The 13,032-nt window shown below is 39.8% G+C and overlaps 3 protein-coding genes across 3 annotated transcripts; 1 reads left to right on the top strand and 2 right to left on the bottom strand.

Annotated features, from left to right (window-relative positions):
• Nucleotides 1–287: 287 nt before the first annotated feature.
• On the top strand, nt 288–3,085 carry LOC100709035 (tubulin alpha-1B chain). The gene is made up of 4 exons (XM_005448415.3): nt 288–444; nt 1,408–1,630; nt 1,718–1,866; nt 1,960–3,085. The coding sequence occupies exons 1-4, from the start codon at nt 442–444 to the stop codon at nt 2,938–2,940; spliced, it is 1,356 nt and encodes a 451-aa protein (XP_005448472.2). The 5' UTR covers nt 288–441; the 3' UTR covers nt 2,941–3,085.
• A 361-nt stretch (nt 3,086–3,446) lies between these two features.
• On the bottom strand, nt 3,447–7,815 carry pink1 (PTEN induced kinase 1). The gene is made up of 8 exons (XM_003438791.5): nt 7,344–7,815; nt 6,607–6,882; nt 6,374–6,477; nt 6,092–6,274; nt 5,737–5,900; nt 5,503–5,630; nt 4,995–5,225; nt 3,447–4,769 (listed from the first exon to the last, which is right to left on the bottom strand). The coding sequence occupies exons 1-8, from the start codon at nt 7,695–7,697 to the stop codon at nt 4,485–4,487; spliced, it is 1,725 nt and encodes a 574-aa protein (XP_003438839.1). The 5' UTR covers nt 7,698–7,815; the 3' UTR covers nt 3,447–4,484.
• A 2,167-nt stretch (nt 7,816–9,982) lies between these two features.
• On the bottom strand, nt 9,983–12,799 carry LOC100708767 (trypsin-3). The gene is made up of 6 exons (XM_003439071.4): nt 12,669–12,799; nt 12,293–12,364; nt 11,730–11,880; nt 11,431–11,569; nt 11,113–11,364; nt 9,983–10,826 (listed from the first exon to the last, which is right to left on the bottom strand). The coding sequence occupies exons 2-6, from the start codon at nt 12,348–12,350 to the stop codon at nt 10,674–10,676; spliced, it is 753 nt and encodes a 250-aa protein (XP_003439119.1). The 5' UTR covers nt 12,351–12,364; nt 12,669–12,799; the 3' UTR covers nt 9,983–10,673.
• Between the last annotated feature and the right edge of the window lie 233 nt (nt 12,800–13,032).

Below are 13,032 nucleotides of genomic sequence, written 5' to 3'. Positions count from 1 at the left end.
AGCTTTCATTGTGATGCCGTGGCTTTACTCAATATAACAAGTTTCTGGCTAATTGCATTGATTTACACAAGCAAGCGAATACCTTTCTTTTTTCTTAAATTTTATAAAAAGGGAGCATCAGAGGGTCTTGCCTCCTTCTGCCAGATTTGATGAAATTCTACTCTCTTCTTGCACAGTCCTGTATAGTCCTTATTCCTGCCGACTCACGCCTTAGCGGAGGAGGAATTAGGTCCTGAAAGCCTCTTATCTTACATTGGAGGTTCTGAATGGGAAACAATTACTGCGCCAAACGGAGAAGCGTTTTCAGTTTGTGCACTTCACCTGTCCTCCTGAAGAGGCAGAGCGAAGATCGTCATCACAGCAGCCTCAGACACCGAGCATCTCAGACGCAGACACTCCTCTGGCTTGTCTCATTACATTGCATAATACCGACAAGCAATCATGGTAAGCGAGGCTTTAATTTCTAACATTTGACTTGCTTATTTGTCATTGTTTAAGTCTAAGATATGTGGAAATTAAACTGGGTCGTTTTTTCAGTTCTGTTTTTTTCTTCCAAATTACTACAACCTTGCTTGTTGCCATGCAGTATTCCGCAGCATACTGTGATCATACATTGTTTTAATTGTGAATATAGTGCCGTGAGATGTCGTCAGTCCGTTAAGTTTGCACTTAAATGATGAATTACGTTCCTATGCAAGCGCCTGATCCTTATCCTACACAACTCCTGTAAATCAGCTTAGTCTTGACCACTAGACCTGTCCACTTGCTTCCCCTTGGCGTACTTACTAATTTCTGAACCTGATCTTCAGCCATTTAACACAGCGTTTATATAAATGTATGTTACATAAATGCAGTGTCCTCTTTTCTAAAAATAATTACGTCACATACATACACCATATTGTGCTTATGTGTTAAATAAAACTAAGCCATCCCTAATATCTTATATGCTTAAAATATACCATAAAATCAAATACAGTACAAATTGTGTTACATATAACCCCAGTGGATGATCTGAATGTCTTTTTAAAGCGCCAGCACACTGCAACATGTCTGACCTAGATAATCCCCTCTGTCTACAGTAATCCTGCAGTAGGCAGTTTTATGTCGCAGCACAAAATGCATGGGCTTCTGTAAAATAAATGGCAGACTGAGCCTGAATCCAACTGTTATAATAGAATATAGAAAATGTATTAGTAACGGCTTCTTGTGCAAGGTAGGGAAAATGTAATTTAAGCAGTTATGTTAAAGGCAATTTAAAATACAGTGATTGTCTCATTTGTGAGCCTGATTAATGTGTTTTATCCCTCCTTTTTTAATTAGCAAAAACTGCTCTGAAAACTGGTTATCTTCAGCAAGTGGAAGACTCGTCTTTGTTTTTAATCCAAATCTTCTTTCCCCTTACACTAGCGTGAGTGTATTTCCATCCATGTTGGTCAAGCTGGTGTCCAAATTGGCAATGCCTGCTGGGAGCTTTACTGCCTGGAACATGGGATCCAGCCAGACGGTCAGATGCCCAGTGACAAAGCCATTGGTGGTGGAGACGATTCTTTCAACACCTTCTTCAGTGAGACTGGAGCTGGAAAGCACGTCCCCAGAGCTGTTTTTGTCGACTTAGAGCCCACTGTCATTGGTAAACTTCCAGAAATAAACTTATCGCTGTTGCCTCTTTAATTTATTAAAACCCTTACATAATTTCTTAATGGTGGTTTCTTTGTAGATGAGGTGCGCACTGGGACCTACCGCCAGCTGTTCCACCCTGAGCAGCTGATCACTGGCAAGGAGGATGCTGCCAATAACTACGCCCGTGGACACTACACAATTGGCAAAGAAATCATTGACCTGGTTCTGGACAGGATTCGTAAACTGGTGGGTAAATCAGAGCAGAAGAAGCCTGGGTAAATGACCTAACCGATGGGTATATCTCTTATCTGGTTGCCATCTCTTCCTCTCTGTCCTCAGGCTGATCAGTGCACTGGTCTTCAGGGCTTCCTGGTGTTCCACAGCTTTGGCGGTGGCACCGGCTCTGGTTTCACCTCCCTGCTGATGGAGCGTCTGTCTGTCGACTATGGCAAGAAGTCCAAGCTGGAGTTCTCCATCTACCCAGCTCCCCAGGTGTCCACCGCTGTGGTGGAGCCCTACAACTCCATCCTGACCACCCACACAACCCTAGAGCACTCCGACTGTGCATTCATGGTAGATAACGAGGCCATCTACGATATCTGCCGTAGGAACCTCGATATTGAGCGTCCTACTTACACCAACCTGAACAGGCTGATCAGTCAGATTGTGTCCTCCATCACTGCTTCCCTCCGCTTTGATGGTGCCCTCAATGTTGATCTGACAGAGTTCCAGACCAACTTGGTGCCATACCCCCGTATCCACTTCCCCCTGGCCACCTATGCTCCAGTCATCTCTGCAGAGAAGGCTTACCACGAGCAGCTCTCAGTGGCTGAGATCACAAACGCCTGCTTTGAGCCAGCCAATCAGATGGTGAAATGTGACCCTCGCCACGGCAAGTACATGGCCTGCTGCCTTTTGTACCGTGGCGATGTGGTGCCCAAAGATGTCAATGCTGCCATTGCCACCATCAAAACTAAGCGCTCCATCCAGTTTGTGGACTGGTGCCCCACTGGTTTCAAGGTTGGCATCAACTACCAGCCCCCCACTGTGGTTCCTGGTGGAGATCTGGCCAAGGTCCAGAGGGCTGTGTGCATGCTGAGCAACACCACTGCTATTGCAGAGGCCTGGGCTCGGCTCGACCACAAGTTCGATCTGATGTATGCTAAGCGTGCCTTTGTTCACTGGTACGTGGGTGAGGGTATGGAGGAGGGAGAGTTCTCTGAGGCCAGAGAGGACATGGCAGCTCTGGAGAAGGATTATGAGGAGGTGGGAGTTGATTCTATTGAGGGTGAAGGAGAAGAGGAAGGAGAGGAGTACTGAAGGGGTCACGAGGAATTATACAGGAAACTTCAGTGTGTTCCTAAATACATTCCAGTCTATTTATTACCTGTTTGACTTTGTTCAGAGTATAAATTATTAAAATGCTAATATGGCTCTGTCTTAAATAAAGCTTCTGTAAAATGAAGTCTTGTATCAAACGTTTTTTTTTTGCATATCAACACCTATAAGTTGTAAGTGAGGGATTTTTAGAGAAACAATTTTAGTTTGTCCAAGATCACATGGAAGAATCCACATGAAATCTCCTTTGGAACTCAAAGAAAAAGACATTTAAGATCAGGCAGCAACTTGTTATTTCACAAACAGTGCTAATAATATTCATCATCAAACCTAAAAATCATGGATATTACTATATCACCAATATGAGTTATTTATTTAGAAAATATCTAAAGAAAAAGGAAAGAACTTGCACAACCACTTCAGGGCTCTTTAACACTTTTATTCTGAAACACTGCAAAAAAATCGACATATATCTAAAATACGTCTTATAATCTTTTTGTAGGAATCCATATACATGCATCCCTTTCATTCTTTTTGACAGTAAATTATCCTAATATGAAGGATTAAGTCCCAATAAATTAATTATTTTGAAATCTGTATATTATATTAGCTGAAAACCACAGCTCTGAACAGGTGCAAAACATGAGCATAGAGTGCAAACATCAGCAATGTGGAACAAAGTCATATCCTTAAGATTAATTAATTACTCATGCATGACACATCAGGATCAATGTGATTCATATGTTCTAGCATTTAGGACAGGTCTATGTTCCTTAGCTGTGAAATATCAGTGTACAACTGACTGCAACACATATCCAGTGGCAACCAGATCTTCAAGGGGCAACTTTATGGACTGTGTCCTACTTGTGAACCTTTCACTTGGTCTTACCCTACACAGTAGAGTCTAACTTTAATTATTTCTAAGCTATCTGCATTGACCTCCACATTCACTGATACAAAAATTTTTCATAGTTGCAAAAAAAACCTGCATGAATGCGAGTTTTTGTTTGTTTTTTTTCCACAGGCTGATATGAAAAAGTGTATCATAATTTGGAAAACAAAATATCCACTCTCATAATAGAATTACTGCCAAGCAACTCAAATGTTGGGACAAATTAAACACAATCACTCCCCAGCAGCCGTCTCATTAATCCACAATGCATTGCACATGTAAGACAAACTGCGTTTTTGTACGATGGGTACCAATAACACTTGAATGTTTGAAGTGCTTGAATTCCTGCTGATACAGTAATGAAGGCAAGTGAAACATATTCACAAGTATGTGAGAAATGCAGATAAGTAACTTTAGCAGCATTAGAGGACACAGGTTTGAGGGTCGGATACTTGAAAAGGGAGAATCACACCACTTGGCAATTCATGATAAATACTCAAACAATACCCATAGCAATTAGATGTTACAGCTAAAAAAACATACATACCACACATACAGAAGTCTGAGTATTGAAAGCAAATTTAAGCCCCAGTTTATCCATATCAGTGACTCTCAGCTACGTGTTTGAGTAAATCTAGACAGACAGCACGCAGGCCTGGCTCTGCTCTCGCCCATAGAGGAGGAAGCCTACAGCAGTGCGCAGGTCCTCCAGCTCTAGGTTAGCCAGGAAACTCCTCTGAAGCTCCGCCTCCACTCTGTTCCCACTGGGCCCCTGACAGCCCTTAAGGAGAACCATAGCAGACTGGCACAGCAACCAATCAGCCAGCTTCCTCATGCCCACGCTGTCCTGGTTAGCCAGAGCCTTCCGACCCCAGAGGCTGAGATGTAGCATGTTAGCTGCCACACGGGCAGTGGGGCGCTGCAGAGTAAGAAGAGCATTTTTAAGTAGTGGAATGGTAGAGATGCCTTCTCAGGTAAATCTACAGAAAGTTAACTTCACAATTCCCCTTAGCGTTGAAAGAATTGTGATTTTTTTAGTTCAATATTTCAGCTTAATAAATGAAACTATATTGTTTTAGTTCTCTTTTACTGGAAATGCAGTCTGAAAACTTAAATATTAAACTAAACACAGCCACTTCTTTACCTTGTTTGGGTTCCTCCTGAGAAGTAAGCGTATCACGAACTGCACATCAGCCGGCACAGTGGAGGGTAGAGGAGGAAGCTGCTTCTCCTGGTAATTCCTGCTCTCCAGTCCCACTGCTCGATAGAATGGATTTTGCTGTCCAAATATCTCGTAGGAAATGGCGCCCACGGCCCAGGCATCCGCCTTGCCGTAGTCAAGCATCACACCACATCCTGGAACTGCAGTAGCCACCTGATGACAGGAATATTGTGAGGAATGATAGTGATTAAATATGTGGTTAGATGCAGTTGATTGAAAACAATCTATTTATATGAGTTCTTATTTATTTTAATGATTCATTTCAAAACACAAAGATACAATTAGGTTACTTGAATGGTATCCAAGTGTCACCTCTGGTTATAGCCAGAGTGGAGGTAAAAGTCACAAAATTCAGTTTTAATAGTCACCAATAAGAGACGGCGCAGCAACTGTGACTATTCATTTACAATAAAGAAATATTTAAGCCTACCTCCGGAGCCATAAGTGAAGCATTCCCTCCTTTGCTGACCCAAATGCTGTTGAAGGGCAGCTGCAGACTAGAATCACTCTGGGCCAGACAGCATCCAAAGTCAGAAATCACTAAACGGGGGCAACCATCTGCATAAAGGACAAATAAATATAACATCAGTGACCCAAACAGACCTCAAGTTGGCACAGTTTACATTTGGCTTTAAACTGTTCTGTTACTGAATTTTTTTCAGACCTGAGTCGAATTCCAACAGCACGTTGTCTGATTTTAGATCCCTGTGAGCGACACCCTCTCTGCACAAATGGTCAACCCCCTCAAGGAGCTGCAGCACCATCAGGGTGCCCTGTCTGCGGCTTGGTGTGGACATTTCCAGGTACTGCCTCAGTGTGCATGGATAGCTATGATACAGACAATCTGTTAAGTTACTGAATAAAAATGACCTGACAAGTACACTATAAAAAAAAACACAAAACAAACAAAATAATGAAAATTTCTAAAAGCAAAGACAGTGACTTTTAATTTTTTTTTTTACAATGTTTCAAGCACACATACTGCGAAGGACTGAGGTAGGTAGGAAGGTAGGTCTTACTTCTTCATGACCAGGAAAAGAGTGCGATTGTTGCCCAGGCCTGCAGGGTTAAGCCTGGGTGGCAAAACATCTGGATATTCCTCCTGAGCACCTGGTAGCAATGGAACATCTGCTGTAAAAGCCCGGTACACTCTGATCACATTAGGGTGTGCTGACACTCTTTTGGGCAGGACTCCGAAATGTCTGCATGTAGAGAAATCACAGCAATTCATGAGCATGTTTCCTATCCTTAGGTCACCACTCTGAGGCAGGAATAAAAAGAACTGAGGTTATAATACTTACCCATCCAAAGTAATTTCTTCTTTTTCCTGCTTTAAGGCATGAGGACCTGCAGGCACCAGCTCCTGAGACATAGACTTTAAGATGGCCTCACTTGATGACCCAGCCTGCAAACAAATAGCAAAATACCCATCGGTACTGATGTGTGGCTCTTTTTCATTTGTTTTCATACAGAGGAGTAAAACCTAAAACAGATGTGAAATCATCTTACACTAAACCATTAGTATACTACCCACCCCAAAGTTCCACATCATCTTAATAGCAAAAGGGAAGTTCCTTAGTGAGCAGCATGTCAGAGATCGAGGTGCCTCAGTTTCCACTTCATCTTCTTTTATCTGCACCAGGGAGCATTTTCTGGCACTTTGCTTTGGAGGAGCAAATTGAGCTGCAGCCTCATACACAGCTGCATTGGAGCCTTTCCCAATCTGGTTCCCTAGAATGTAATCCTCCAGTTTAAATCCAGAGGTGAATGGCTTGAGTGGAGCCTGGAACTTCTTCTTCCTAAAAACAGCCTGCAGGGAAAAATAATAATAATAAAATAAGCTACATAAAGATATGTTCATATCAATCACATGCTATAAACAAATTTAGTCAAGAAAAACAAAGAAACAAAAACAATCAATAGGCCGTATACAACAACTTTATAAAGCCCCAAAATCTACCTAGTTTGTTATTATAAATAATAAAAAGTAAATTAATGCAGGATTGCAATCAAGTTATCCATTTAGGCCTTAGTGCAGTCCAAACAGCATGACAAATTAAAGAAAGTACACAAATCCTTTACCTATGCATTACCCTATCAACAAAACATTCATACATTCACAAACAATATGCAGAATTGGTGAAGATACAAAGAAAACAATCCGGCAAATAACCATGAAAATAAAGACTAAAAGAAAAACGACTAGTAACAAACCACTTTACTTAAATGTCGCTTAAGTACCCTACTGTGACCTACATTTAGATACCATACCTGGATCTCCTGGCATGTTGAAGCACTCTTTCTGTCATCCTCCAGCTGTTGTTCGATGAGCCCCACACCGAGACCGAAAGCCAAAAATACAGCTCTGTTACGCGGGGACCCACCAGCAAACCTCCTGAAGCCGGCGGACTGAAGCTGAGCTGCCAGGCCTTTCAGAGAAGTGCGGTAATAGCGGTACCGAGACGGCAGGAAAGCCTGAGGCTGAGCGGTGCGGACCGACGGGCCTGCACGGAAACGGTCAGCTCGGAGCTTTGCTGCGAGTCGGCCACCGGATTTCAGGAGACCGAGCTGAAAGACCGACCGGCCCAACTCGAGTCCCCGGCTAATAGCGTGTTTCACAGACATAATTTACCCGGACAGGTAATTTAAGCTGCTACCAGGGAGTTTTACTTATGCCTAGCTTTCCACACCTAGCTCTCGAAAGGACAGCGTTATGTAAACAAAACAATAACTGCTGCTGCTGAGCATGCGCAAACCTTTAGACTGTCTTCTCTTCGCTTACCGGAGGGTGGCGTTTAGCGATCAGGTGACATATCAGGGTAGAAACACAAATACATTTATGCATGTCACAAAAACAGGGTAACCGGGGGTTCAAATTTATGCGGGGCTGCCGAGCACAATTGTCTCTACTCTAGTCTAGTCTTCTGGCTCTAGTTTACAAACGTCAACACACAAACTGTATTAAAAAAAAGTATAACAATCCAATTCCCAGTGGGGTTTAAAAGGTTGTTTACAACTTGACACAAACATGTTTGAATAGTTTCTCCCTACTTAACTACTCAAGGTGATGTAGATTTTTTTCTTTTCTTGTGTATTTGTTTTTCTTTTCTTTTTTTTCTCTTAAAAAGTCATCCAACTATCCATCTGGATACTTAATTTTATTTGAAAAATCTGACAAAAATTATGGCTTGCCTATGTGGTACAGACCATCCAAGAATTTTGTGCTTTGGTTTTGGTGAAAATCTGGTATTTTCTTAATCTGTTACTTTGCACTAATTAGTTAGTATCTGTATCTGTGCATTACACCTGTACAGTTTATAAATGAAGCCTGCTAATTAAGTTTGCTGTTTTAAGTGTTTCAGTTCATAGTTTTGTTGTATGTTGGATACAACATGTTAATTTTGTGAATTCTGGTCTCACTAGAGTCAAAAAGGAGGGTAAAGCTTTACCATGTCACTGGCATGTTGGCAAGCAAGTGTGTAGTGTCCCTCAGTTTTCACAGTCCTGATATAAGCTGTCAAAAATGCTCAGCCTGAAGCTTCACAACAGGACTTCTCTAAACATCAAGGTGGCTATGTCCATTTTTTTTTAAATGTATGATCTCACAAGAAATGTGTGGCTCAAATAAGAGATATTTTAATCATTAATCCATCACTACCAAAAATTATTAATTTACACTTAACAGTTACGACACTAGAGAGGAACCACACATGTGAGCATAATCTGTAGCATAAGACTATAAAAACAAATTTAGCTTCCATTAATACTTATAAAAAATTGGACAAATGGTAGCATTTGCTTGATCACATGATCAATACCAAACCTGCAGCATGTATAGTTTATCTCTGAAGTTCCATTGGGTAGGATCCAGTCACCTTACTGTAAACCACAGATGTAGATTTCAGATCATTTTAGAACAGAGATTTAAATGTGCAAATAAAAAAGCAGAGGGAATGCCCCTGACAGGGGTGTGTCTTCTTTTCTTCAGCAATACGTTTTGTTTACTTCCAAAGTACGAATAAAAAATTAACCATATAATATTACAAGTTCAAACGACCACCTACTCTTTTTTGGTAAATATAATTATCACACACACACACACACACACACACACACACACACACACTGTAGTGCTGTATATAGTGGTGTAATCTCAGTGAGCAGCTACACAGCTTCTCCTACAGTGCTCTGCACACAGGCAGGTTGGAGGAACCGGATGAAAAAAGGAGGGAGAGGTCACATGCTAAGACATTCTCTTAAAAAGTTTGAAAACCACCAAGGTTAAAGGCACTTTTTTACCTTTTTTTCATTTTGTGTAGATCGTTGTTTGTTCGTTTGTTGTTAGTTGTTAGTTTAGCACATGCATAACCAACTAACTAGATGAGGTCACTGTACCAAACAAGGACACTGATTTATAAAAGTCTTCATTTAACAATCATTTCCACTGGACCAGGTTGTAGATGTATCATACACACTTTTTGCACTATTTTCAACTTATACCTGGTCATAATGTTTCACTATTAAATTATAGTTAACCTCAAAAGGTTCACATGCATTTCCCAGTAATATACTTCCCAGCATGCCCTTATTTTTAATCAGAGCTTTTTAGGATATGTTGTAACTTTGTTAGGTTAACTGGTGTAGGTGTGAATGTGAGCATGAATGTTTAGGTTTAGCTTAACAACGGAAACCAGCACCAGAGAAGCTGTAATTTTTCCAGTATGCAGCAGGATAGCTTCTATATTTAGTTGTTTAGATACAGTACCCAACAACTTTATTAGGCACCCAGTGTGAGGTTAATGCCACAGCTGCCCTAAGTTTCTCTGTAACACAAGTAAATACTTTCCTTATGTTTAAAACAAGACCCGAGTTCAGTGAAGTCGATAATTTTGAGTTTTAAACAGGTTTTTGACAGATTTCTAAAATATTTGTTTGTCTATCTGCATTATGTAGCCATTTGCTATATGTTTTATGAACATATAAAGGTCAGCTCTTCTTTGTGAAGAAAAAATTGACCACTTTGTTGATTTTTATATTCTAAGCAACATTTGGCCTTTTTGAACGTTGAACACAAGAGACTGATAGAAGCATGATACAGACAATCAGCATCTTCACTGTCACTGTGGATGGGTTAGCCTTTTATTCCATACTAGTAGTAGCAAGTATCACTTGTCAGTTTATAGACCCAGTGTATTGGTCAAAACCTTCTTAAAGCTGCACTAATTGAAACTGTGATATTTACAATGAAACTTAAATACAATATAAGAGGTTTTGCTTGTAGTAAAAGGCATACTAGGAAAATTGATTCATGTGAAAACAGCAACATTGGTGATTTTTCAATAGTAATTCACTTTGAATGATTAACACAGTTACTAATTATACTGCTATAGTACCAACAAAAAATAAAAATGATATCATAATAACAAGTCTTTGTCTGTATCAATTATAATTCCTTATCGGAAAAAAGAGTGACAATCAATTAATTATAGGCGCAATATTGACATATTTCCAGGCAACATTTTAGAAATTCTAACCTTAATATTTATTCATTTCAGGACCTCTGAAAATTATGTTCATTTAACTGTTTTTGAAGAATATAGCTCATGGTGTGTTGTCAATAACCCAGTCAATCCACTGAATATAGCTCCTGACTCTGGTGTAGACACCAGGGTAGTACTGATTTGCACAGCTGATACCCCAGGAGACAATGCCCTCAAAGTAGCCATTGCAGACAAGGGGGCCCCCGGAGTCGCCCTGTGGAGTACCACAACAAATCAGGGTTGTTTTTTGATAATATAGCATTACACATTCACCCTTGAATGACAAATGTTAAATAGTATTAAAATGACACTGAAATTATATGTAAATCATCATTGGTTAAGATATATTTTTATAGCATATATAACAGGTGTCATGTTGCCTATAAATTTAAGAGGAAATATTCATTTAAAAATAGTATTACTCTACAAAACGCAGCTGCTAAATAGTAATTAAGCATAGCGCATACACATAATTAATCATGTTTTCCATGAATGTATACCTGGCAAGAGTCCTTTCCTCCGTATGGAGATCCAGCACAAAGCATACCTGGTTTGATCCTGCCCCAGTAATACCAAGTGCAGTAAGGTATTTCTCTTACATCCACAGCACGTAGCACAGGGGAGAGGGTGTAACTGTAAACCTGTGTCACTCCCCAGCCACTCACTATGCAGGTGCCACTAAAGGGAGGGGTACCTTCATCAGGTATCAGAACTGGCTGAACATATGCATTCAGCTGTGCTGGTCTGCTAAGCTGTAACAAAAACCAAAGTTAGGGTGGTGGTACCATTTTTTGTAGCTAAGTACAAGTCCTACTTACCTTAATTAGCATGATGTCATTCTCATATGTCCTGAAATTATAATTGTGTACATATATCTTTGAGACATTGAAGATCTGTTCAAATCCTTCGTTTTTGATCAGGCTGTGCTCGCATAGCACAACCCTCATAAAAGTACTCCTGTTAAACAGAAAGAGACAAAAGTTGCTCACTTAAAACGAAATGAAAATTTCACATATGTTCTTTCATAACAGACCTTCTCTCCTCTTTAATTATTAAAGATTTTCGTTAATGTTTATTAGTAAAGCTGTGTATCTTTCTGTATGGTGTCAGTACTTACGGTCTCCAGCAGTGGGCAGCAGACACCACCCACTCTGGGTGAACTAGCGTGCCTCCACAATAGTGTTCCCCGACCTCAGTCTGAAGGGATGCCTGATATTTGATAGAGTATGGTTCGACCTCCTGACCCCCGATGATCCTTCCTGTATTCTCTGTAAACAGTGATGAAAGATAGAGCGAATCAGACAATTTGTCTCTATATTTTACATTCTTTTGGTTTACAACAAAAAAGATAAATTGTCAGGGTAATGTGCCTTAACAAAAAAAAGCAGAATATTCTAGTAAGTTTCTTAACTTAAAGAAGTCCAGTTGCTTTCTTTCCAAGCTCCTTAGAATATTCCAGTACTGTATTCATTTCTACAGTATTGTCTGACTTCATAAACTCAGTCAGACAGCAGTATTACAGCCACGTCACAGGAAATTTCTCCCGATCGACTAACATGTCTGTTTTTGTCAGCTCTTTTAAAGTCCTTGTGTATTACTCTTTGGATCTAAACATTGAGACTAGGATTTCATATCCTTTGCTAAGTGTCTTGGAGTAAAAAATTCAAAGATATAACTCACGTGAATTTACTGAAAAAGACAAAAGAAGCAGCACAGTAGTGATTTGCACAGCAGCCATATTGTAATTGTTACCTGTAACACAGAACAACGACAGCTAGCAGCTTCTATATACATAAATTACTGTCATTTTAATTGCTTGTGCTAATGATCTATAAATTATTTGCTTAGTTTTGCTTAATTTGGTTATTTTGCTTTGCTTAAAAAATGTATTGCAACAATTCCGCTCAAAAAAATACAGCACTTAATGACCATTTAATTAAATTCTTTTGAACAATGAGCTTTTATTTTTAAAATGCAGTTAGACTGTGATTTTTTTTAGACAATTGAACATTAATTACAATTTCACTAAAAAGGGTTACAATTAAATTTCGCTTACCTGAAAGTCTAGACACAGGAAGCTTCAGAGTATCTCCAAATGATGAGACCAATGCTCTCCTCTTTCTTTTTATAGTGTAACTATAGCCTTGTCAAGATCTTTTGTTTAAATTATCTTTTCGTCTTGTTGTGTTCTGTAACCATCTCACGCTCCTACAATGAAACTGACCTACAACCTGACAAAGCTAAGGTGTTCCATGTCCATTTCTAAGCTCAAGTTTTATACTTGCAGTTTTTAGGTTGGCAACGCCTCTACAGGATCAACAATATCTCCAACAGTTATTGCTCTATTAAATGTTGATAATGTTTTTCCTCCATGATTATGTAGGATATAAAATAATAAAGTTAGAAAAGTCACACTGGCA

The sequence above is a fragment of the Oreochromis niloticus genome, linkage group LG20 (assembly GCF_001858045.2).
Source record: "Oreochromis niloticus isolate F11D_XX linkage group LG20, O_niloticus_UMD_NMBU, whole genome shotgun sequence".
NCBI lineage: Eukaryota > Metazoa > Chordata > Actinopteri > Cichliformes > Cichlidae > Oreochromis > Oreochromis niloticus.
The sequence above is the reverse complement of the archived record's forward strand: the minus strand, read 5'-3'. Positions and strand labels throughout refer to the sequence as shown.